Source organism: Diospyros lotus, chromosome 8 (assembly GCF_014633365.1).
Source record: "Diospyros lotus cultivar Yz01 chromosome 8, ASM1463336v1, whole genome shotgun sequence".
NCBI classification, from domain to species: domain Eukaryota; kingdom Viridiplantae; phylum Streptophyta; class Magnoliopsida; order Ericales; family Ebenaceae; genus Diospyros; species Diospyros lotus.
Window position 1 is genome coordinate 32,347,966 of NC_068345.1, and position 26,139 is coordinate 32,374,104.

Below are 26,139 nucleotides of genomic sequence, written 5' to 3' on the forward strand. Positions count from 1 at the left end.
ATCGTCGGTGGAGAATGGTGGCTTCGTTGGTGGTCGGTTAGTCGTCGGTGGTCTTTCTTGATTGAGAGAAAGGGTTTTGGGAAAGGGTTTTGTCCCGTCTCTCTCCCTCTCCTTTTCATTTAGATGGGCGAGATATCGCGATAAATTGGTCTACTTTACACTCGATATATCACTAATTTATCGTGATATCTCGGCCCTGTAAAGCAATCTGTAACTCTCTTTTTATACAAATAGCGGGAATCAAATATATATCATTCCTAATGTGCATCCAAATTACCTTTAGTGACAAAAGACAATATTGCCTTTGTTTTTAATCTCCCTAACCTTCCCTTGAAGGGCAATTAGGTTATTTGCAAAAGGTGACATTTCTTTCTAAGTTTTTTTGTCCAATATGCTACTGGTAAATATCTTATTTCCTAACCCCTTAATTGAATGAGGAGATGCACCCATTTGTAACCCCATCATTTTTGTAAGTGATCCTCCTTAGTTTATCTAATTCATCAACGTATCATTGGCTTAAAATTATATTTACATTTCATTCTCTCATCATGGTTGTGGGATGCACAAAAAAGGCTGATCTTGACTAATAACATATTAAAATCATGTTTGAAAAATTTGTAAATATTAAGTCTAAAATGGGTCTTCAATCCTATCGTCGAATAAAAAATTGCAACATATGGCATGATTTTCAATAATCTATTTCAAAGTGTGAGGGATATTTTATTTCTGAATGGACCATCATTTTAAAATAGAAATTTTCTATTTCAAAATATATGTTTGTTTCTCCATACTTTCAATAATTCAATATTCTATTTCAAGATGACCCTATATCCTATTTTGAAATAAACCTCTAAAGATTTAACTAATTTGATCTTTATGGCCATGGTCGATGTTAAGTAGAACTATGGGGAGTTATTAAGAGGCTTTGGAAACAAGTCCTCAATTGGTCAAAATTGTTGATTGAGTGATGTGGAAGATTTGAGTACCCTGCTTTATCGTGCCTTTCTAATGTCATCAAGAAGGCTTGGCACCACATGACGTCAGTAGTGGCTTGAAGAGGATGCTGGAAAACAACTCCACATGGTCGGTTAGGTCGGTGGTCCATCATAAAGCTTGACAGGGATAAAGTAGCATTCGGGTGGCACCTTGGCCGCAGTGGCTTATCTTGGTCCCGATGCTCAATGCCCCCTCTTTTTTCTTTAGCTTGGCGATTTCTTTTTTGGAGTCACTACAAAAAATATATATTTTTAAAGATAAAAAAAAATATTTCCAAACTTCAAAAATTTTATCTTTAATTGGTTAAAGACTAATTTTTTTCATCTCTAAAGTCGAGTCGCTAACCAACTAAAGACGAATTTTTGCTTTTATATTTAATTCAGAGATGGAAATTTTTCGTCTTAATTTTTTTTGTCTCTAATTTAATTGTGTAATCGATCTTAAAATTGGTCAAATTTTACATTTAGATAGAGAATTTTTTTTATCTCTATTTTGAATTAAAGACAAAAAAAAAAAAAATCATCTCTAAGATGAGGTATGGATTAAAATTTAAAGGGAAAAATAATTTCATCTCTAAATCAATTATGGGGGAAAAATTAATTTATATTTCTTCTACGAGTCGCCAACCATCGTCCATGGAAGATTTCTACGATCAAAATCAATCATTAGAATTGTCTTGATTTGGAGACTAACATACCTAAAAAAAACAAAATGATCCAACGATTAGATCTCAATAGATATGAAAATTATTTTTTTTTTCTTTTGAAAAAAATGCTACTTGTTTCTGGAAGGGTATCACTAGCCACCATCCATGATAGATTCCAATGATCGGAAGTGATCATCGGAGTGGCCTTGGTTTGATAACTAACATACCCAAAAACCAAAATGATCTAATAGCTAGATCTCAATAGATCTCACTTTCGATGATTGAAAGTGATTATTGAAATGGCCTTGGCCTGGTGACCAATATACCCAAAAATGAAAATGATTCAATGGTCAAATCTTAATAGATTTAAAAATTATTATTTTTTGAAAAAAATGTTATCTATTTCTAAAAGGGCATCATTAACCTCCGTCCATGACAAATTCTAAAGATCAGAACCAATCTTCAAAATTGCCTTAGTCTGGCAAACAATATACCCAAAAACCAAAAATGATCCAATGGTTGGATCTTACTAGATCTGAAAATTAAAATCAAAGAACTTTAAGTTCTTACCTTAAATCGAAGAAACTCCATTTGCCAGTGTCTAGAACTATAATCAATGGCTGGAGGAGAGAGAAATGACTATCGGACGAGAGGAAGAGAAGATGAGTTGATAGCTGCTAGCCAGGGAATAAGAAGAAAATGAGACATAAGCAAGAGGGAAAGGAATAGGTGAAAGCAAATAAGAAGAGAAGGATGATGAGAAACAAATGAAGGCAAAAGCAAAATGATGGTCAGCTTCTGCTAGCCAGAGAATAAGATGAGAGGGAGACATGCAAAAGGAAAATGAACAAGCAAAGGAGAAGAAAAGGAGGAGGATGAGGGGAAATAAATGAAGGCGCACGCACGCACACGCACACACACACACATATATATATAGATTTAGAGACGAAAAATTTCGTCTCTAATTTCCCTTTCTATTCAAATTAAAGATGAAAATTTTATCTCTGATTTCTATTTGTACCTGAAATAACCACCAAGGACGAAAAATTTTTAGTCTATGAAATCAAAGAATTTTTTTTTATCTCTGATTCCATCTCTGTAGGTTCATTTTCCTTCTTTGAGAACAGACAAAATTCAGACACATAAATTTTCATCTATGATATTTGATGGAAAGAAAGTTCCAAAGATAGAAAAAAATTTCTCCTCTAATATCAGAGACAAAATTTTGTCTTTGATTTGGAAAACCTTCAAAAATGGAATTTTTTCGTCACTAATTTCGTCTCTAATTTAAAGAAGAAAAATTATGTCTTTAAAGCCGTCTTTAAAAAAAAAAAATCAATTATTTTGGTTATTTGTCTCAAAATTTGTCTCTTTTAGACATAGAATTTTGTTTTATCTCAAAATCCATCTTTGTGAGAGATATAAATAAATTTCTGCTCTAAATTTCATCACTAAAAATGTTTTTCTTTTTTTTTTTGAGTGAATCAAAGTTGCTTCTCCTATAAAGTCTCACTTTCTCAAGAATGAAATGAGCTGGAGGTCTCCCCTTCTAAGAGGCTTTGCTCACAATAGGAAGGGTGAGAGTTTCAATTTTCCTATTGTTACTGCTCATTTTGTTGTTGTTGCTACTTAGTTTGGTAGGAGTTCTAATTCTCTTACTAGAGTTGTTACTCATTTTGGTGGATATATATTGCAAACAACTTTGTTAAGTGTTGAACTTGGCCTTCTAGTTAAGTGAGGCGATCAAGTGGGTATTGGTGTCCCATCGAAGACCCATTGAAGATTATGGGAGAGCAAAAGTTCGATTAAACTAAACTAATTGAACCGAACCGATCGAACTTGTTAGTTGGGTTTGATTATTTTCTTGCAATGGTTTGGTTCAGTTACCTTTTCTGGGAAGTTCTATTTTCGAGTTTGTTGTGCCATAGATTTTTTAAAAATAACTTCCACCTGGGGTTTTTTATTAATAAATCCAAATGGGCGTATTTTTAATGAGTAATTCCAAGTGAGAGTATTTTTTTTTCAAAGAATAAATCATGATTAAATGACATTGAAATAATTAATAATACTTATAATAAAAATATTCATGATTTTGGGGGCAAAATGGTCCAAGGAAAAATGTGGAACTATTCCTTATTGTTGTACTAAAAGAATCAGGAGCAAGAAAAAGAAGGATTTTTAAATAAAAAATAAAAAGGCTCGTGGTAGTGTGACCCAAGCCCACTTTAAAGGCCTTGTGGCAGTGTGCCGAGCCCTATTGCAGTAGCGACCTTGTCGCAAGGCTCGCGATAGTGTGCTACAAGGCTCATGACAAAGGCTTGCTTGCGGTAGCCCAGGTTTGTGGCCACACACCTCATGCATGGCCCACTTAGCAAGCAACACATGTCAACACTAACCATTCTTGAGAATCATGCCCTATAAATACCCAACTACATGACAATGAAAGGGACTTTCAAATTCGATAAAACTTCAACATATTGACTACATCTTTACTATTTTCGAGAATAATTATTCTAATCCGGTACTGACTTAGGAGGGTTATCGCGAGCGAGGATTCCTGCGAGCCTTCTAACCCATTTTTGAGTGTCAACAGGGCAATATCCTCCTAACGAGATCCTTAAAGGCGAAGGTGCTTGAGGCAAGATCCTTGTGGTCAAATCCTTAAGGTAAAGATCATTGCGACGAGGTCCTTAAGGCGAATGCCCTTGCAATGAGATCCTTAAGGTGAAGATCCTTGTGGTTAGGTAGACCCTTGTGGTGAAATTCTTAAGGCAAAGGTGTTTGAGCCAAGATCCTTGTGGTGAGATAGATTATTGTGGCAATATCGTTAAAGCTAATGTGTTTGAGGCAAGATAAATCCTTATGGCAATATTCTCACGGTGAGATCCTTAAGGCGAATGTGCTTGAGGCAAGATCCTTGTGGCAAAATCCTTGCGACGAGATCCTTAAGGCGAAGATCATTGCGATGAGGTATTTAAGGGGAATGCCCTTAAGGCGAAGATCCTTGCGATGGGATCCTTAAGGCAAAGATCTTTGTGCCAGAATCCTTAAGGCGAAGATCATTGTGGCAAGATAGACTCTTGTGGTGAAATCCTTGCGACGAGATTTTTAAGGCAAATATGTTTGAGGCAAGATCCTTGTGGTAAGATAGATCCTTGTGACAAACTTGTGGCGAAATCCTTGCGGTGAGATTCTTAAGGCGAAGGTGTTTAAGGCAAGACCCTTGTAGTGAGATAGATCATTGTGGTGAAATCCTTGCAGTGAGATTCTCAAAACGAATGTGCTTGAGACAAGATCCTTGTGGCGAAATCCTTGGGCGAGATTCTTAAGGCGAAGGTGCTTGAGGCAAAATCCTTATGATGAGATAGACCCTTGTGGCGAAATCCTTGCGAGGAGATTCCTAAGGTGAAAGTGCTTATGGAAATATCCTTGCGGCGAGATCCTTAAAACGAAGACCCTTGCAATGAGATCCTTAAGGCGAAGATCATTGCGGCGAGGTCCTTAAGGCGAAGATCATTGCGGCGAGGTCCTTAAGGTGAAGATCGTTGTGGTGAAAGATTCTTATGGCGAGATAGACCTTGGTGTCAAAATCCTTGCCGCGAGATTCTTAAGGCAAATGTGTTTGGGGCAAGATCCTTGTGGCAGGATAGACCCTTGAGGCGAACATCCTTATGCACGAGTATCTTTGTGGAAAACTCCCTTGCGACAACTTTTCTGACAACAACCTTATTTCACCGAACACTGAGCTCGAGTAAGTCCCACATTATAAAATTTAATTGTTGTATTTTTTACAACAACAGATTTGGTTTTTTGTTAAAAATAACTAAACTAACTGAACCGACTAAAATTACAAAACAACATTGTTTTGGGTACAATTTAAAGAAAAAGTGACAAACAGAAAAAAATAGAATGAGGGAAGGACCGAATTGATGTTCGGTCCTTCTGCCTTACCCTTCACTTGACCCTAAGGTTTAGCATTATATTTGAATACTAATCGCCAGAATGTAGTTGGAAGTCGCCATTATCATCACCATGTCCAACTATCCATCACTTTCAGAGAATAGGGAGAGAAAATATATAAGAGATATGCAAGTCATCCCACTTAATATTCAAATCGTGGTAGTAAAATCTCAAGACATGGAAGACCTGTGACTCCTTCCCTTTTGTCTCCGACTCTCTAACAATCCCATTGCTCCCTTTGATGCCGACGCTAACCCTTCTTCTCTACCTTCCATGCCAATGGCATCCATCTTTGTTCCCGTTGGCCATCGAAATCGCTACTTGGCCCATTCGGTAAGTTTTCTGGCAACCTTCTCGTGGGTGAGTATTCTACATTAAAACCTATATTTACTGAAATCGAAGCATTAGATCCTTTTTATTTTTGAGTAAGTGGGTCATTGAGCCAAGGTGAATTTGATGGTTAATTTTGATAATCTAGAAACTAGTTTGAGTTTTTTGATAATAAAATTAATTTTTGGATCTAAAAAAAATCAATCGTTGGATCAAACTCATTTTTGGATATATGAATCGCCGCAGTTGAGGGAATATGATGATCTGTTCCAACTTGTTCCAACTATTAGAACCATTAGTCAATTAGGTGGCTGATTAGTGGTTAATTTTGTTATAATTATAACCCTCATTTTGATTTTAAATTAGTTTAATTGAATAGTTATGTGTAATATATATATAATATTATAATAAACATGTAAATATAATATATATATATATTATAACATAATACATATATTCAATGGAGTGCATGCATGGAGCATCTATATAATATATAAGTATATAATATACCATATAATATATCATATAAATATATACATAATATATAATTTAATAACACTCAATTACTTGCTTGTAGGGATAAAGAATGTGGGCTTGGAGACTCAAATTGAATTGAAGAATGAAGAATTCAAACCCAACCTATGAAGAATTCAAACCCAACGCATGCCCATTAAATTGAAGGCCCAACACATGGTTAAGACCCAACTTGAGCAAGCTCATAGAAGACATCATTTGGAGAAGGCCCAAACATTTTTTTAATCCTAAAGAAGACCAAAAACCCAATTGTAGAAATTTATTTTTTTTATTTTTAAATATTTGTTTTATGAGTGCTTTATTAGGTGTGTTTTTTAGTTAAAATCCATTTAACTATTAGGTGTATATTATAGCTAAAATTCATTTAACTTTATGAGTGCTTTATTAGGTGTGTATTTTAGCTAAAATCCATTTAACTTTAGGTGTGTATTATAGCTAAAATCTATTTAACTTTAAGTGTGTGAGTGTCCATTAGATATAATTATGTCTAGTTGAATAATTAAAATTGTGTGATTTGTATTGCATCTTGTGGGCTATAAATAGCTCACTTGATTGCATTTGTAAGGGTGATTATTATTCTTGAATCAAAGCTTAGTTGTTTTCTCAGAATTCTCTCTTTGAGAATTGCTTTTGTTCTCTCTTATTTTCTCTATTATTTTCTGTAATTTTAATTCTTGTCTTTTAATTATCCACCACCTAAATGGCCGGTTAGTTTCTGCTATTTTAATTTTTGTCATTTAAATTCTGTTATTTAAATTACGTCATTTAAATTCCTATCAATTAACTTTTAAATGGAGATGAGTAGCTAAATTTAATCTTGGGTTAAGGCAAGGACAGTGTCCAACGCCAATGATTCTCAAAGAAAGCAGTGCTTTAAATGAGTAATATTAATTTAAATTTTAGTATGAGTATGTCTTAATTATTGAGAAATCACTAGGTTTGGATTGGAGCGTAAGCCTAACTTAGAGCTTTCATGTCACGCATGAGAGTTACTAGAACTGGAAATGCTATCATAACCAAACCCGGATGATTAATTTAGTTGTTTTGTGTATTAATTGCAATTAAATTTATGGTAGTTGCTTAAATTAGAATCTCGCATATCATGTATGGGGATTGCTTAAACTAGAACTATCATCATCTCTAATTGCATTTAATAACAAACCCTCATATCTGAAATTAAATTAATATTGCTAATCTTTTTTGCTAAAATTTGAGAATCAACGAGTTGGTGCTAAAATTGTCTTAACTCAAGTGCTATCCAATTTCATATCCTCACATTAAGCGTATATTTCAACTTCTGCCTTGCTTTATTTCCTAGTATCTGTTATCTAAAAAAATCATAAAAAAATCTTGTTAGCAATTCATCCAAATGCGTGCGCGTATGTGTGACATTCTTTTTCTTTTGCTATAAATAAATCTCTCAGTGGACGATCCGAACTCATCCAGAAAATATAAATTTAAATTTGGAGTACAACTGCACTCGTACACTGACGAGTATAAACCTCTCACAAAAAAAAAAAAGAAGTTTTATTGTGTTTTGTTTTGTGTTTTAATTGCAGGGTGAAAGTGCAGCCAGTGGCCAGCGGCAACAGTAAGGCCAAAATTAATTTCGTCAATTCAGCTATTTTTGGGTTTGTTAAGTTTATTCAATCTGTTCGATTTTTATGTGTTTTATTCGATTTTTTTGGTTTTTGGTTAGTTCGATCGATTTTGTTCAATTTTATACAATGGTTTAATTTTTTTTATTATTGAATTTTAGTCAATTCAATAACCGAACCAACCGTCTGCACACCTTTATTGAAGACGAGTTCTTTGATGGTGGTTGATTTTCAAGATTGTTCTTGCTTGTTTAGGTATGAGTTAGTCGAGCCATCATCTTTAGCAACTAAGATGGTCAGAAGGCTCAATTGTGCTATGTGGTAAAGAGAAGTAGTCTCGGTCTTATAGTGGGTGTTAAATGATGATGTTATTTGGAATTGATCACCAAAGCTTTACCTCTATGTGAGCACTTGTAAACAATGGAAGGCTAGTTCCTTCAGTATAACATTCGAAACTCAAATTAGTAAAGGATATAAGCAATAAATGCGTAATAAGCATTAAGATTTATAAATGTATGTTTACCTATAGGGGTCATAATTTTTATATAGGCAAAGTAAGTTGGAATACTTGGAGTTATTTCTGAGATTCTCAGGCTCAATTACTTTGAGTTGAAGGCGAATTCGTCGAATTGGATAGAGATGGTGCTAAGCTCAAATTATTTGGAGGCGAAGTAAGTGGGGGATACTCGAAATTATCTCCAAAGTTCCCAAGCTCGAATATCTTAGACTGCAAGTGAATCCGTTAAACTAGAATTATCTCTAAGGCTCTCAAGTCTAGTTATATCGAGTTGTGTTGATTGTAGTTGAATTCTTCGGAATTAAGATTTAGGAGTTAGATTTTGTGAACTTCTCCTTCAAATCTAGACTAGATGAAAGGACACGTGTCATTTCTCTATTACTTGTTAATAAGAACACGTAACAACATAAGATTGGTTATTTTCGAAATAAATTAGTAATTTTGTCTTTTTTTTGTTGATATTAATAATTAATACCATCCTAGGCATGCCAACACAAGCAGGCGCAGATCCAGGAATTTAGAACGCAGGGGCTGAAAATTAAAAAAATTAATGTAATGAATTCATATATAACAAAAGTCATTCTTATTTAATTTGAAGTTGTTCTCGACAAGGTTTTGAAACATAAAATTCATCTATAATAGAATCTAAATCTATTTTCTCAGCAAGTTCTCGTTCAATGTTGAGTATCATACAATCAAAAAGAAAGTCATCCTCAATTTTGCTATGAAGTTCTATCTTCACATGTTTCATTACTGAAAATGTTCGCTCAATAGTCATAGTAGAAACAAGTAAAGTCAATGTAAAACGAATCAACTTAGTTACCATAATATAAGTCTCCGGCCTTCCACTCTCAGTCAAAATACGACATAACTTAACAAGTGTAGAAACTTGAAAACAAGGATAACTCTTCATATCTAGCTCGTAATGTTGCAACTCATATTCCAAAGTACAAATGTCTTGTTGTGAAAATTCTTTAGGATAGAATTTTTTTGCAAGTATACAAATATCACGACCGTTAAATGATTCAAATGAGTTTTTGGGATCTAAAGTTGTACTAAGGGAGAGAAGCTCTACTGATGTATCATTAAATCTTGTATTTAACTCCATCAGTACAAAGTTTATTATTTCATTAAAAACATCAAAGTGATAATGATGCTTCATTGTAATCTGATCATCAGAACGACAAGGACCAACCTTATAGAAGTTATCTAGATCAAGTATGTCAACATTATACTTAGAGAAAAATCTTTTCACTTTTTGAAAAAAATTATTCCCAGTCATCATCTCTCAATTTTTGAAGAAGTGTTTTTGTTGTGAAAACAAATTTTATAGCAGCAAAGATATTTTGAGATTTCCTTTGAAGTGTTTGACAAAGAGCATCAGTGATTCTCATAATGTTATGCATTAAATGCAAGCTGAACACAAAATCAAAACTTTTCAATTGTTTGTAAGCACCAATAGTTTCAACCCAAGATCTTCCCTTCGAAAAATGGACACTAAGATACTCAAACACCTTGCAAGTTGCATTGTACATGTCTATCAAGCTCTTTGTAGAGTCATAATGAGAACTCCAACGAGTAACTCCAGATCATTACAAATTACCCACTTGATTGGCCCCATTTCTTAACTCACGCTCTCCAATAGCCAACATACGCTCAACTTCTTTTCTTTAAGTAGCTTGCAACTCAGTAATGCGCATTGGAGAAAAAGTGATAATATTAATAATATTGTTCAAATGAGAAAAGAATTGCCAAATAACATCAACATCTCTAGCTGCAGAAACTAATGTCAACTGTAATCGATGGGCAAAGTAGTGAACATAATATTCATATAGACAATCTCTAAGAAATAATGCCTGAAGTCCATTCCAAGTGCCATACATGTTACTAGCACCATCATACCCTTGCCCTTTAATTTTTTTCACCTGAAGCTCGTGTTGAGTAAGAATATTGGATATCTCATTTTTTAGATTTGTTGATGTGGTATTACTAACGCTTTTGATATGAAATAAGCGTTATATCAAAATACCCCGACAATTCACTAACCTCAAGATTATTGCCATTTGCTCTCAGTTAGATGTATCTTGCGCTTCATCAACAAGAATACAAAAGCATTCATCCCCAACTTTTTCCTAAATCATCTTTCTTACTCTATTGGCTATAATGTGCAACATCTCTTTTTGAATACTTGGAGCAATGTATTGAGCATTTTGTGGAGCATTTTGCAATACAACATTATCAATTTCTGGATTTGATTATGCCGAAAACTATACCATCTCAATAAAATTCCCACGATTCAATGAAGATGGAGATTCATCATAACCTTTAAAGGCACAACCTTGAAATGCTAGCCATCAAACACTTTGAAATGAAGTCTTCACACGCAACTGGCGTCTTTCAACTTATTCGCTCGTCACGGTATGCATCACCTTGTCAATATGTTGAGACGGTTTCATCAAATCTTTTGCTCTTCTCTCGCACATATTATGATTTGATGCCAACATGAGTAAAAAAAAAAACACATTTTGATCCATCATTAACCCTCTACCATTTGTTATATCTAGTAATGACCAATGCTGAATTGTTGGACGAATTACCACAAATTTGAAAAAGAAAACAATAGAAACAATAGGCTTTATCCATCGTAAGCGAATACTCCAACCAAGAAAACTGACTGAACCATTTTTCTTGAAAATGACGAGCTTGAGATTTTCCTTTTGTCCTCAGATACGCTAAAAGTTTTGGTTAATAAAGCCCAACTTTTAGATATGTCACTCTAATCTCATCACATAAATTAACAGGATGTTCATATAATTGCTTCTTTTTTTTTTTCTGGATCTCTTTCAATGGCTATAGATGGTTGCAATCCAGGACTTGAGGACAAAGGATGTTGAATTTTTAGAGATGGAATTGGAGGAATTTGCTCAATAGGAATTGAAGATTGTGCCTCAGTCAATCCATCAACAGTTGCAGTTTCACCAGATTGATTTATCTTTGAAAAGAATGAATATAAATTCTTACTTTTCTTGGGAGAGGGTTGACATTTCATTTGTAAATTCTAAAAAAAATAAAATAAATAACAATCCATTAATAACACAACAAGTAAAAAACAATTCAAAAATCCAAAAGAGTAGCAAAGAGTTTATTAGATTTAAATTAATTTTATTTTTTTATTATTTATGTATTCTTTATTTTTAATTAAGTTTAATTTAACTTTATTAGGGTTTACTTAAGTTCATTAAAATGAAAAGAGTGTTCAAACAAAAATATATATACATATATTAGGCTTTCTAAAAATATTTTTAAATTATAAGAGTTTTTATGCAATTCCCAAAAAATAAGAAGTATAAGGCAATTTATTCTAGATAGAATTCATAGAACAAATAATTTACTATATTATTAAAAAATTATTGAAATATAATAATATAAAGCAAATTTGTCAAAACAAGATAAAGAACAATCTTAAGAACACATACAAAAAATTGAACCAACATGAATAAATGTTGCATTCAAGGCTTAGTCTCTGCCATTGCCAAGAATATGAATGAATGTTGAAATGTAATAATATGAATAAATGCTGCTTACTTGGTGAAGTAGAACCTTTCTTGTGGACCAACAAGCTTGATAGGCTTCGATTTGATTGTGCGGAGGAGAACTGGAAGCCTGGAAGGCAGAAACAACAAAGATCTCACAATCACTGTTGTGACACTACCAAGCCGACAACCTCCTTTGCCGGAGAAGGAAAGTGCCTCTATTCGGAGAAGGAAAAATCACCTCAGAAGAGAAAGAGGGAGAGAGATGGGGGATCAGGGGGAGAGAAAGAGAGAGAGACATTTCAAGTAGACCACCAGATTTTCTCTTATTCATCATCACTTTTTCTCCTTGGTTGAATCGTTGAAAAGACATTTCAGGTGGTAGTGTGTGAAGGAACAGACCAGCAGTAGTCTGGAGAGGTTTGGCGGTGGCAACCACATTGAAGGGACAATTAAGGGAGCAAGTGGTGGGCTACGTGGACTATATATATATAAATTAATGTTTAATTGGGGCTGGCACGAGCCGAAGCTTGTGCTAGCCCCCTTATATCCTGCCTTGCTTAAGAACACATACAAAAAATTGAACCAACATGAATAAATGTTGAATTCAAGGCTTAGTCTTTGCCACTGCCAAAATATGAATAAATGCTGAAATGTAATAATATGAATAAATGTTGCTTACATGGAAAAGTAAAACCTTCCTTGTGGATCAACATGCTTGATGGGCTTCGATTCGATTGTGCGGATGAGGACTAGAAGTCTAAAAGGCAGAAACAAGGATCTTACAGTCATCGTTGTGACACCACCAAGCCAACAACCTTCTTTGCCGAAGAAAGAAAGTGCCTCAATTCAGAGAAGGCAAAATCAACTCACAAGAAAGAGAGAGGGGGGTCAGATGGAGATAGAAAGACATTTCAGGTAGACCACTAGATTTTCTCTTATTCATCATCATTTCTTCTTCTTGGTTGAACCATTGAAGAGACATTTCAGGTGATAGTGTGTGAAAGAACGAACCAATAGCAATCTGGAGAGGTCTGGCAATGGCCGCCACATCGAATAGACAATTGAAAGAGCAAGTGGTGGGTTACGTGGACTATATATATATAAAAAATAATAATAATAATAATAAAGTTTAATTGGAGCTGAGCAATGTTTAATTGGGAGACTGTGTTATCTGGCTTATATATATATATATAAATTAATGTTGAATTTTTTTAGTCTTTGTATGATTTAATAATAGTTGAGGCATTTCATGCAATCACTTCCCTTGGTGGTGGCAATAAATGGCTATAGCACTTAGCAGGAAGCCTGAAAGAGAAGAAAAATTGGTTGTTGGGTTTCGTGAATAACATCCCCTGATATTAACATCTCGTTATTAGTCCTTAGGGACATAGTGTTAGGATCTCAAGTCTCTGCCCTTGAGGTTCAGGCCACACCCGGCTCGGACAGCAACACGGGAGTTGGCGCAACAGGCGAGAGTTCTCGGCAACCTGATAGCAGTGACAAGCATGTTGCGCAAAGAGAGGCCCCAGCCTACCAACCAGTGCACCAGCAGGTGCCATCTGGGGCCCCAGCCCAGCACCAGCATGCACAGTCAGCCCACAGTGCAGCCACAAATGGCCAGCCTAGCCCAGCATGATGAAGCCCACCAGACCTGGCCCATCACAAGCCCAATCCAGCAGGCCCATCAGCCCATTTCGTCCAGCCCATCAGATGGAGACCAAGAGCCAAGTCAGTTCACTTGATCTGGCTCCTTTAATAGATACATAATTGCATACTTTATGTATTTCCTTTAATTGCCTTCTTTATTTCCAGCATTGATGTATTGCATTATTACCAGCATTCATGTAGATGCTTAAGTTACATCCTCAGCATTCATGTACTTAGTATCTAGAGGGTCAGGGACAACCTATTATAAAAGGCTTTGATCTGCCTTCATTTCAGAACTTTTGATCAATCCAAAAACGAAATTGCCAAAGTGTTCTTCACACTTTAGATTTCTTTCTTCTATCCTGTGATAGTTAGGCAGAAATCACCCTTCCGGGAACCAGGGCATCCATCATTGGTGCTCTCGTTGAGAGTCTGCCCACAGTCTCTTTTCGAAGCTCGGTGCTTGGAAGACGTTTCCAGAAGTTGTCTATACAACAGTCATCCAACAATGGCGGGAGGACAGACGCACAAGGACCGTATTGAGAATTTGGAGAACATGGCCAACACCATGGACGAAAAATTCTCACGGTTGGAGCGGACGCTACAAAATTTGACCATCCTGGTGGAGCGGCAACAGCAACAGGCGCCAAGGCGCAGCAGTAGCCGTTCGTCTTCCCACAGGCGGCGATCTGCTGCATCAGCAAGCCAAAGATCTGAATCGGGCTCTGATGGTGAATTTGAGACAGACGGACGAGGCAGCAATTGGAATCCCACATGCACCAACCGGCCAGCCTTCAAACCGCGCCTACAATTTCTCACATTTTCTGGTGAGGATCCCATCTCTTGGCTCAATCGTGCCAATTTATTTTCCAAGTCACAAGACATGAGCAGCATGGAAAAGGTGGAGTATGCCGCCTATTACCTTGAGGGCGAGGTGAGCCATTGGTGGCAGTGGCTGTCACGCACCTATGACAACCAAGGCAGGGGCATCTATTGGAAGGATTTCGAACTGGAGGTACGCACGCGTTTTGGCCCTACCGGCTTTGTGGACTACGATGAAGTCCTGTCAAAGATGCAGCAGACAGGATCCTTGAGGGACTACCAGCGAGAATTCGAAATGGTGGCCATGCAAGTCGATGATTGAACAGAGAAGGCCTTGATCGGGGCATTCATTGGGGGCCTATTTCCGAATATTGCTGCAGAAGTCAAGCTTCACCGACCCACCACCATGCTCCAGGCAATTGATATTGCTCGGCTGAAAGATGATCAACTGCGCGCCACGCGCAAGGCAATGGCATACAAAGGGCTAGCCATGGCCGGATCCAGTTCTGGGACACCCAAGCCCAAGCCACCGCTTGCGCCACAACCCGCAGCCAGCAAACACATACCACCAGGCGTCAAGCGCCTATCATGGGACGAGATGCAGAAGAGGCATGAGCAAGGCCTCTGTTTCAACTGCAACGAAAAATTCACCCCGGGCCACAAGTGCAAAGTGGCCCAATCATTTCTGATCGAAGTTAAAGAGCCACCAGAGGAGGAGGAATATGAAGAGTCAGACCCACATGTGCCTTTTGACATCCCTGCTGCCAACAGTGGGGTGGAGGCTGAGGATCTGCCAAAGGTGTCCCTTCATGCGCTGGCAGGATCCGCTGGGCCACAAACCATGCAGGTGACAGCGATGCTCAAGGGCAAAGTTGCTAGCCTGCTGATCAACAACGGCTCAACCCACAACTTCATCAGCACCAAAGTAGCCCACAAGCTACAGATTCCGACTACCATCATTGAGCCATTCGAGGTGCGAGTCGCTAGCGGGGAGCGCCTGGCAGGCACACAGCAATGCAAGGCAGTAAGTCTTAAAATCCAGCACATCTATGTTTCTGTTGATTTATATGTCATACCCTTAGCTGGAGTAGACATAGTGCTGGGTGTACAGTGGTTGGCCCAACTGGGCAAAGTTGTCTTTGATTACAAGCAGATGGCCATGGAATTCACTTTAGGGGGCCGACAGGTTCGCCTATCCATGCAGCAGGGCACTACTAGGGCAGTAGAGGTGTACGTGGTGCAGAAACTGGTTAGGGCTGGCAGTGAGTGCTATGCCATACAGATAGCATCACAGCCACGCGCATCCGAAAATTTCCAATCCACTGATGTACCGCAGCTACCCACAGATGTTCAGGTGGTCTTGGCCAAATTCCCCACAGTGGTGCAGGAGCCCACAAACCTGCCACCCAGCCGGCCTTTTGACCACTGCATCCCACTATTGGATGAGCAACCCATCAACGTTGCTCCCTACCGTTATGCCTACCATCAGAAAGAAGAAATTGAGAAGCAAGTCAAGGAGATGCTTCAGAAAAATCTGATACGGCCTAGTACCAGTCCTTTCTCATCACCAGTTTTGCTAGTCGAGAAGAAGGATGGGATGTGGCACTTCTGTACAGATTACCGAGCACTCAACAAGGCCACAGTTAAGGACGGATTTCCTATTCCAGCCATTGATGACATGCTAGATGAGCTAGCAGGATCCACCATTTTCACCAAGTTAGACTTGCGGACAGGCTATCATCAAATCAGGATACACCCAGGAGACATACATAAGACGGCATTTCGCACGCATCATGGGCATTATGAGTACATGGTCTTGCCCTTTGGCCTGTGCAACGCACCATCCACTTTTCAGGCGGCCATGAATCATATTTTCTAGCACATGCTACGTATGTTTGTGCTAGTATTTTTCGATGATATCTTGGTTTATTCGAAGACTAGGGACCAGCACTTGGAGCAAGTCTTGAGCATACTGGCCCGAGAAAGTTTCTGCATCAAGCTGTCCAAGTGTGCTTTTGGGCAGACCGAGTTGGAGTACTTGGGGCACAGGATCTGCCCTGAAGGCGTCAAGGTAGAGCCACACAAGATCACAGCCATTCAGTCTTGGCTGAAGCCGAAGAATGTTTCCTAACTGCGAGGATTTTTAGGACTTACAGGCTACTACAGAAAGTTTGTGCAGCACTATGGGGCCATTGCTAGGCCATTGACGCAGCTATTGAAGAAAGATAAGTTCCAGTGGACAAACGATGCTGACCACGCCTTTGCCACATTGAAGCAAGCCATGACATGCACTCCCGTCTTGGCTATGCCCGATTTTGCACAGCAGATCGAGGTTCACACTGATACCAGCAACATTGGCATTGGCGCAGTATTAGTGCAGCAAGGTCGACCAGTGGCCTTCCTCAGCAAAGCACTTAGCCCAGCCAAAGCCACATGGTCTGCATACGCCAAGGAAATGTTGGCAATTATAGAGGCAGTGAGGGTATGGAGACCCTACTTGTTGGGACAACGATTCAAAATTGTGACTAACTAGCAGCCTTTGAGGCATTTATTGGAACAGCGCATAGTGACCCCAGACCAGCAAAAGTGGGTGGCCAAGCTGATGGGGTACGACTATGAAATTGTTTACCGACCAGGGGCACAAAACAAGGTTGCTGATGCCTTGTCCCGACGAGATGACAGCCCTCAGCTACTGCCTATCACAGGGCCAAATTGGGCAATTTGGCAGCATATTAGAGATGCCTTAGTCACTGACCAGTGCAGTCAGGATTTGATTGAGGCCAGCAAGGACAGCGAGACTGTCAGCGACTATGAGTACTGCAATGGGCTACTATTATACTGAGGCAAAGCTTATGTGCCAGATGCTGATGACCTACGCACTACCCTTGTGCGGCATTTCCATAACTCAAGGGAAGGAGGACATTCCGGAGTTTACCGCACATGGCAGCGACTCAACCGACTATTCCATTGGGAAGGCATGAAGCAACAGGTTGCTAGGCACGTGGTAGAGTGTGACACTTGCCAGCACGCCAAGAGTGACTCAACTCAACCCAGTGGTCTATTGCAGCCGTTGCCCGTGCCAGAACAGATTTGGGAAGACCTGAGCATGGACTTTGTGGAGGGCCTGCCAAAGTCACAGGGGTACTCTTCTATACTTGTTGTAGTTGATAGACTTAGCAAGTATGCCCACTTTATACCCCTCGTGCACCCCTTCACTGCTCAGTCTATTACAAAAGTATTCATGCAAACAGTGGTCCGCTTGCACGGCCTACCTCGAACCATCGTGACAGATAGGGACAGAATTTTCACCAGCCATTTTTGGAAGGAGCTTTTCAAGACTATGGGGACCGAATTATCAACTAGCTCTTCCTATCACCCACAAACCGACGGTCAAACTGAGGTAACCAACAGAACATTGGAGCAGTACTTGCGGTGCTTTTCACAAAGCAACCCGAACACATGGGCCGACTGAATCGCATGGGCATAATACTGGTATAACACCTCTTACCATCAGTCTTTGGGGCGCAGCTCGTTTGAGGCAGTGTATGGGCGAGCATCGCCAACATTGGTGTCTTACACGCCGCAGTTTGCCAAGATGGACACTGTGGACCGAGAGCTTATTGATCAAGATGAGCTGCTAGAGGAGCTCAAAGCCCACTTGTCCAAGGCACAGACCTGAATGAAGAATTATTATGATCAGGGGCGACAAGACCGACAGTTCCAAGAAGGAGACCTGGTCTATGTGAGGCTGCAACCACGAAGGCAGAAGAATGTCACACTTGCAGCCAAGATGAAGCTTGGCCATCGTTACTATGGGCCTTACAAGATTTTGCAGAAGATTGGGCAGGTTGCATATAAGCTAGACTTGCCAGCCGATACTCAAGTCCATCCGGTGTTCCATGTTTCCCAACTGAAGCGCAAAGTAGGCAACTTGACCAATGTGGTGCATGACTTGCCGGAGCTCAACGAAGACACTACACTGCTAGTCCAGCCCTTACGGGTCCTAGACTATCTTGTGGTCAGGAAGAACAGGAAGAAGACACCCGATGCATTGGTTCAGTAGGAGAACATGTCACCAGAGGAAGCAACTTGGGAGTCAACCGAGTACTTGGCCTACCAATTTCCACATCTACATCTTGAGGACAAGATGCTTCCGAAGGGGCGGGGAATGTTAGGATCTCAAGTCTCTGCCCTTAAGGTTCAGGCCGCACCCGGCTCGGACAGCAGCATGGGAGTTGGCGCAACAAGCGAGAGTTCTCAGTAAGCCGATAGCAGTGACAAGCATATTGAGCCAAGAGAGGCCTCAGCCTACCAACCAGTGCACCAGCAGGTGCCATCTGGGGCCCCAGCCCAGCACCAGCATGCACAGTCAGCCCACAGTGCAGCCACAAAGGGCCAGCCTAGCCCAGCATGATGAAGCCCACCAGACCTGGCCCATCACAAGCCCAATCCAGCAGGCCCATCAGCCCATTTCGTCCAGCCCATCAGATGGAGACCAAGAGCCAAGTCAGTTCATTTGATCTGACTCCTTTAATAGATACATAATTGCATACTTTATGTATTTCCTTTAATTGCCTTCTTTATTTCCAGCATTGATGTATTGCATTATTGCCAGAATTCATGTAGATGCTTAAGTTACATCCTCAGCATTCATGTACTTAGCATCTAGAGGGTCAGGGACAGCCTATTATAAAAGGCTTTGATCTGCCTTCATTTCAAAACTTTTGATCAATCCAAAAATGAAATTGCCAAAGTGTTCTTCACACTTTAGATTTCTTTCTTCTATCCTGTAATAGTTAGGCAAAAATCACCCTTCCGAGAATCAGGGCATCCATCACATAGTCCAACGGTTAGGAGTGATTCTGATATTGAAAAAGACGTGTCATTCTCACTTTTGTGATTGTGCCAGGGATTGAAATTGGTTGTTGGGTTTCTTGATTAATATCTCCTACTGATAATGTAGGGTCTAATAGTGGAAGCATTCGGGATGGTGCGTAAATAAAATAAAAAATAAAAAAAAGCTGAGTTGAAGGCTCAAAGCCGCTTTGCGCATTCAATTTAGCAATGATTCGTCAGAGTGTCACGTTCTTGTAGCATCAACCTTTTTATCCAATGTATGCCCTCTGGAGTAAATAATAAAATGAAATTTACAAAGCTCAGCAAAAGTGAAGATAATCTTTAATAATATAAAAAAGAGATTTGAAACAAGTCACGAGTGCATACTTTAGTAAGTGTACTTATAGACAAGTGACGAGAAAGTCTTCGTCTTATAGCGGCTGCCGCATGATTCATATATTCTATTCTCTTTTTATGGAGACAACGTAATGTACATGTACACAAAAAATAATCCAACAAAATTAACCCATGTCCAACAAGAGAAAATGATATAATTATATTAATTATGGTTGTAGATAACCTATATTAATTCTATCATATTTATCATAACCAATGATTGCATCAAAATGCTTATATAATATCTTTTGTACTCATTACCACTAGTTGGTGATATATTTATTATCATTTATTAAGAGTTTTAAATAAGAAAATTTTTATAGATAAAATTATTTAATTATGAGTGTATTATTATTAATTTTTAATATTATTACTAATTTAAACATTAAAAATTATATTAAAAAATAAACTTTATCCATTCTTATAAATACTCGTATCCAAAAGAGTTGTAGTAATTGATTTTAAAATTTATTATCATAATTATTTATTATTAAAATAAGATGTGAATATTTTTTAATATATTTTTCAAATGTCACCATGAGAAATTATAACATAAGATTGACAATATATCTTTGTTGTCTGCCTACTATATATTATATATTTACGGGCAATTTTTTCAAACTTGCCGGGGGATTTTGAGAAGTGTTACACCTAAAATGCATTTTTTCAAAGTAGAGGGGGCTAATCTGAAAACATTTGTCCTGACACCTAAATTGTACATTTAAACTATACCCTGCTAAGGTGGGCCACGTGCCTCCCGCCATTACAAACATGGATATGCGTACATACATGTCCATATATGTGTACACACGTACTTGAACGTATACACATAAAAGGTATTTTATCATGCAAACAAAACACTAGAAATACGAGTAAAATTAATTTTTTTGTGTAAATATTTTATGTCAAAATAAATAGAGCCTAATTATGAATTTATTTTATATTAAATTAGGTTAAGATACATTGATTTTATTATGAGAAATTAATTAATGCAAGTTAATTGGGTTAACACTTAAAATTAAATTAGTATAGGCTAAACTAATGTAGGTGGATGAGCTACTCATAAGATAAATTGTGGATTTTCTATATCTTGTTAGGTTAGGTCTTCTCTTTGTATCATAAAAGTTAAAGCTTAGTTGTGTGAATACAAATGTCCCTTGTGAAAGATAGTGTTTTGATGATAAAATGTTAATGCAAAATTTTTATTGTTAATATATCAAATAATCGAGTGAGCTTTTTATGATTAAATCAAAAGATACAAATATATTTGAATAAGAGGTTTTTATGTATTCGACATTGTGAAAGATATGTTAACCATCTTTCACACTATCACTCGAGTTAATTTATGTTAGTTATTGAGTAGAAAAATATTTGAACTTATTGAAATCAAATATACAAACAAGCTTGATATCAGCTTGTCAATTTCAAATGTCTCTATGTAAATCATCCAATCAAGAGTTTTTATAGTTTTTGAATATCTATATAAGTAATCGAGTGAATCATATTTATCAATTGATTGAAAAGTATCAAATCGATCGAGTAAATCATTTAACAAATCAAATAGACGTAATATGTTAAAATAATAAATTGATTAAAAAAAAATCAAACGAGTATTGGATTAGCCGTATGGTGTCAAGTCTCTGGATTATAACATCAATCAATTAAAGTATATGCCAACTCAAGTATCTTGTTCATTCAATTGAGTAGGTTCAATACTGTGACATCTCGTATCGAGCGATAGAAAGGATCGGAACAACTTACTCTGATAAGCCTATGCGAGAGAGTCATCCATCCTTAAATTTTCTCAATTCAAACATGCTTAATTCAGGAGTTTCTTATTTACATTCAGTCCAAAAGGTATCCAGCTAGTGTTATGTAATACCCAATGTTCGTATAAAGTTGCCACGTAATTTCGATGAGTTTAGGATACTGAAAAATTGAATTAATAGCAGTTACAAGTACCAAATCAACTGCAGGGAGTGTCTCGGGGTAGAATTATCTAAGAAAAATTATATGGTCTTGACAAGCGTTCCGAGATAAGATTTATGGTATCAAAAGAAATCGGATCGGGAACAGTTTTCGGTACAGCTAAAATACAGCTGCCATTTAGGCTGTAAAATCAAATCGCTGTAGAAGACTCCTGAAAAATTAACGGAACCCTAGGGGGGCTTCGATTTTGCGTAATAAGCAACCCTTTAGTGGTTTTGGGATGAAACGATAGCCCGGCGAGGATGCTGGGGCAAAAATCGTCTATATCGAGTAAAATTTAAGTTATTAATTATGGATTTTTAATATTGTAATGTAAATTAATTTGAGATTTAAGGACATAATTGTAATAAAAGAATTTCCCTAGTGATATTATGAGAAAATTGAGGATTAATATGCAATTTTTCATATTTGTTATTGTGATATATAGTATATATATGTATATATATATATATATATAGATATGGGCGTGCAATCAACCATGCCTCTACAACCAGCCACTCCTTGCATTTCAACCCATACCCTGCAACCTTCTCCCCATGCCTTGAAAATCAGCCGCTCCTCTGCAAGTTTGGAAGGCCTTACAAGCAATAGGTGATGGCCATGACAGGTTGGGTCGTTGGGATGGCTATAAAAAGGGGGAATGTGAATGAGGGAGGCAGGGAGTGGAGCTTGGCCGAGAGCTTTAGTAGAGGGAGAGAAACATAGCAAGATCAAAGGAGAGAGGGCGAGGCCGATAGAGAGATTGAGAGAGAGGAAGCTGGCCGCAAGCCGCGGCCATGGTAGCCGAGCAGCAAGTGGCCGAGCAGAGCATAGCGGTGGGCGAGCTGGTATGGCGGCCCAACAAGGTGCGTGGTGGCTGGGAGAAGTGGTGGAGACCGACCGGTGAGGCCGAAGGTGGCCGGAGTGGCCCAAGCTCCCGGCGGCAGCCATGGCCACGAGCTCCAGCAGGTCGACGCGAGCAGGGGAGGCTGCTACGGGCAGCGGCTGCGGGGTGGTCGCACGAGTGGTGGCGCACGGCGTCGATGGCCGCAGCGGTGGCGGCCGGAGGTAGGCGGTGGCGGGCCAGAGGGTGCGCGGGCGACAGTGGGCAGGGCGGTTCGCGCGCAGGCGGGAAGAGGAGAGAAGAAGAAGAAGAAGAAGAAGAAGAAGAAGAAGAAGAGAAGAAAAAAAAAAGAAAAGAAAAGAAAGAAAAAGAAGAAAAAATACGGAAAAATTTCAGGAAATTTTTGAAAAATTGGATTTGGATATTTATTAATATTTCGAAGATTTTGGGCAAGAAATCAGTTAAAGCACGCATTTCGGGAATATGGCATGCATATCGAGGAAGCCGATGAAGCTAAGTTAAGGTAAGTAACATTTTCTAGAAAATTCCAGAAATTCAAGAATATTATTTTATGAATTTTCGTAGAAGAATATTTGAGAAAATATTTTAGAAATATTTACTTTGGATTTATTGAGGAAAAATAGAAAGAAATAGAAAGAAAATAAAGAAAATGTAAGAAATTATGAAAAAATAGGTTTTAATGTTTATTTAAATAATTATGGTGATTATGATACCTTGAGGCTGAAGTTGAAGAGATTTGTGCAAATTTTGAGATTGACACGCAAATCGAGGCAATGCACAAATTTCGAGGTAGTCCGATAAACTTGAGAAGGTAAGTGGTACTCCCTAATTAAAGTTATTTATGGAAAATGCTTGGTTTATGTTCCTCAAAAATATTTTCATCACATTGACATGCCCTGATATATATCCATCACATAGACTGCATACATGACATGACTATGAAATGCATGAATACATGTTGATATCATTAATCACTCACATTTGAGGCCATAGGGTGTACGAACTGGCACCGCTGCTTTACCAAGGGTGCACCCATACACCTCGGCTTCGAAAGAGGGGGCCGCAAAAATGGTAGGTAGCTTGAGGGGTGCAGTTGACACCTACGATGAAAGACATTGCATTCATGCACGGAATATGTTTTCTGTACCCTTACTTAGATGATTCATCATCTAACTTGGGTTTTGCCCCTGGAATATTCAAACGTTCCAGGTGGAGATTGTAGCAGATACAAGGATAAATAAGGCATGATAAGGCACTTAGCAGAGTGCATGAAGAATAAAATGTATGTTATGTAGCTCATGTATTTAAGTTCTGCTATTTTAAATTCTGAACGTTTTGAGGAATGTTGAAGATATAAGAATTTATTTATGATTAATGTTAAGATATCAGGTTTCGATCTTTGCTTCCGCATTTGATGTGTAAAGTGATTCTCTTTCGATAAAAAATGATTGGGAATTCTGGGACGGATTCGAGATAAGATGTGATTTAGAATTAAGTTTGAAAGAAAAAATTTATTGTCCCGGAATTGTCCCAATTTATAATGCGCCCAAGAAAACGGTGCGTTACAGTTGGTATCAGAGCTTAAGATTATCGGAAGCCCTAAGTGACTCGGATATAGTTGATATTAGGGTTAAACCCTATTTGAAAATTAGGGAATAGCAATTTGGAGACTTAAGGGTATCCGGTATTGATGGAACCAGTTAGTAGGAACCCCAAGTGGAGGCTTAGGGAGAAGAGTCAAGGGTTCGTAAGACGAAATCCCTATTTAGGAGATTCAGGGATTGTCGGTTGAAGGCTTAGAGGTTACTGGTGTTGAGTAGTGGAAGTGCATGTCTAGGCAAGTTCTGGCTAAGAAAAGACTTAGTATTTAAGTGTGTTCATTTGTGACCCACCTCTCTTTCCTGGGAACTTACCTGGTGTACTATTCACATACAAACACTATTCTGGTATACGATTACTATTCTCGGTGAATAGTAAAAGCCTGATGGAAGCTAATACAATGATCTAGCTATTGAAGTTAGGATCCGATAATATGATTCGGGTGTAAGGTTGACTCAGTAAACCGTGATTATGGATCCGAGAGATTTAGAGACTATTGATTTGAGGTCATTAGTCAAAATCATTGCGAGAAATGATAAGATAGCTGGTAGTTATCAAAAATGATTGAGTCATGACTAGTCTGATGTGACATAGCGTAGAGTTAGGGTCGAATGATAAGTATTTCGAGGACCATTTAGTGTCTCAGAAGTAAGATGTGTAAGATCAAGGATCCAACTAATTGAGTCAAGCAAGTGACCGAAGGTGGTCAAGTGATGGCAAGTGAGTTGCGCCAATTGATGAGGTGGCAGTAGTGCAACCAATGGGACTCGCAGAGACGGGATTAGAAACCCTAGCAGCGTGACGACACTACTAGTTCTGTGTTTGCAGTAACAGATCTGGACCTAGGGACCCACGTGCAGATAGTTGATGGATGGCTTACGACAAGGTACGGGAAGCCTGTCGATCAAAGCATCATAGCAAACTACCTGGGAGACGATCAGATGATGAAGATCTGGGACAACCCAGTAGGGTCTGTACCTTGTATAGGGTTTAAGTCCCAATGGTCTAAGAGCAATGTGTACCACTAATTATGATTGATCGAGGCCGGAGAATCAACCCGAATTGAAATGGATTGAGTATGGACTGAGTGTCTTATTTAAAGAATTGTATCAAGGTTCGTGGTCATCTTGGGAGTAGGTGACACGACGAACAGTGCGAGGATCGAGGAATAAAACACCGCAATATTTAGTAGGGCAAGGGGATCGTGAAATGGTAGCCTCGGTTCAAAGTAGAGTTCGGGTACCGAAAGACAAAAGAGTTGCCTGAGAGGTTATATCGACCCTAAAAGAACGATGTCAACAGAGGTTGTGACTACGGTTCCGTGTGCCAAGTAGGCTTAAGGATTTGAAAGTCTGTAAGAAAAGACTTGTGAATAAGTTGTGCCTTGTGCATCGATATGGAGACCTGAATCATTATTTGAGGTTTAAGGTGTCCTTAGGTAAAGAGTCCCGGGAAGTTTTTGAGGTTCAGTTATTTATATATATAAATAAAAAAGATGATTGGAGCTAGTTAACACAATCTGATCTGGGATCTTCAAAGATGAATCGATTTGGGATTTTCGAGGAATTTCCCCTAAGGGATGAGAATCTAAGAATTTGTGATAAGACTTTAAAGTTTTCCAAGAAAAGATTTGGAAGGTCCTTGGGTAATCTCGTTAAGGAAATAGAGATTGATTTTCTTAAGCTGTGAAAGTCATGATTCAGTAAGAATCGGAGTATCAGGGGAGACGTAAGTACCTATCCACTCCAGGATGGTTGCAGATTGATGTCTTTGAGAATCTTTGGCGTGTTTGAGAGAGACAAGTAATGACAGATGTGTCAGGATGTCAGTAATAGACCAAAATCTATTGGAGATCTAAGATTTTCGATTTTGAAGAATAAAAGTCCTGT

The 26,139-nt window shown here is 38.4% G+C and overlaps 1 protein-coding gene across 1 annotated transcript; it reads left to right on the top strand.

Moving 5' to 3' along the window:
• Nucleotides 1-14,992: 14,992 nt before the first annotated feature.
• Nucleotides 14,993-17,428, top strand: LOC127808607 (uncharacterized). The gene is made up of 4 exons (XM_052347178.1): nt 14,993-16,399; nt 16,523-16,657; nt 16,766-17,068; nt 17,147-17,428. The coding sequence occupies exons 1-4, from the start codon at nt 14,993-14,995 to the stop codon at nt 17,426-17,428; spliced, it is 2,127 nt and encodes a 708-aa protein (XP_052203138.1).
• The last annotated feature ends 8,711 nt before the right edge of the window (nt 17,429-26,139 follow it).

Bases quoted from the DNA above. Each gene is read 5' to 3' on its own strand.
- LOC127808607 (XM_052347178.1), top strand. From the start codon at position 14,993: ATGCTCCAGGCAATTGATATTGCTCGGCTGAAAGATGATCAACTGCGC. The intron at 16,400-16,522 runs GTCTTGCCCTTT...GTTTATTCGAAG, and splicing joins ATGGGCATTATGAGTACATG to ACTAGGGACCAGCACTTGGA. The intron at 16,658-16,765 runs GTAGAGCCACAC...AAGTTTGTGCAG, and splicing joins TCTGCCCTGAAGGCGTCAAG to CACTATGGGGCCATTGCTAG.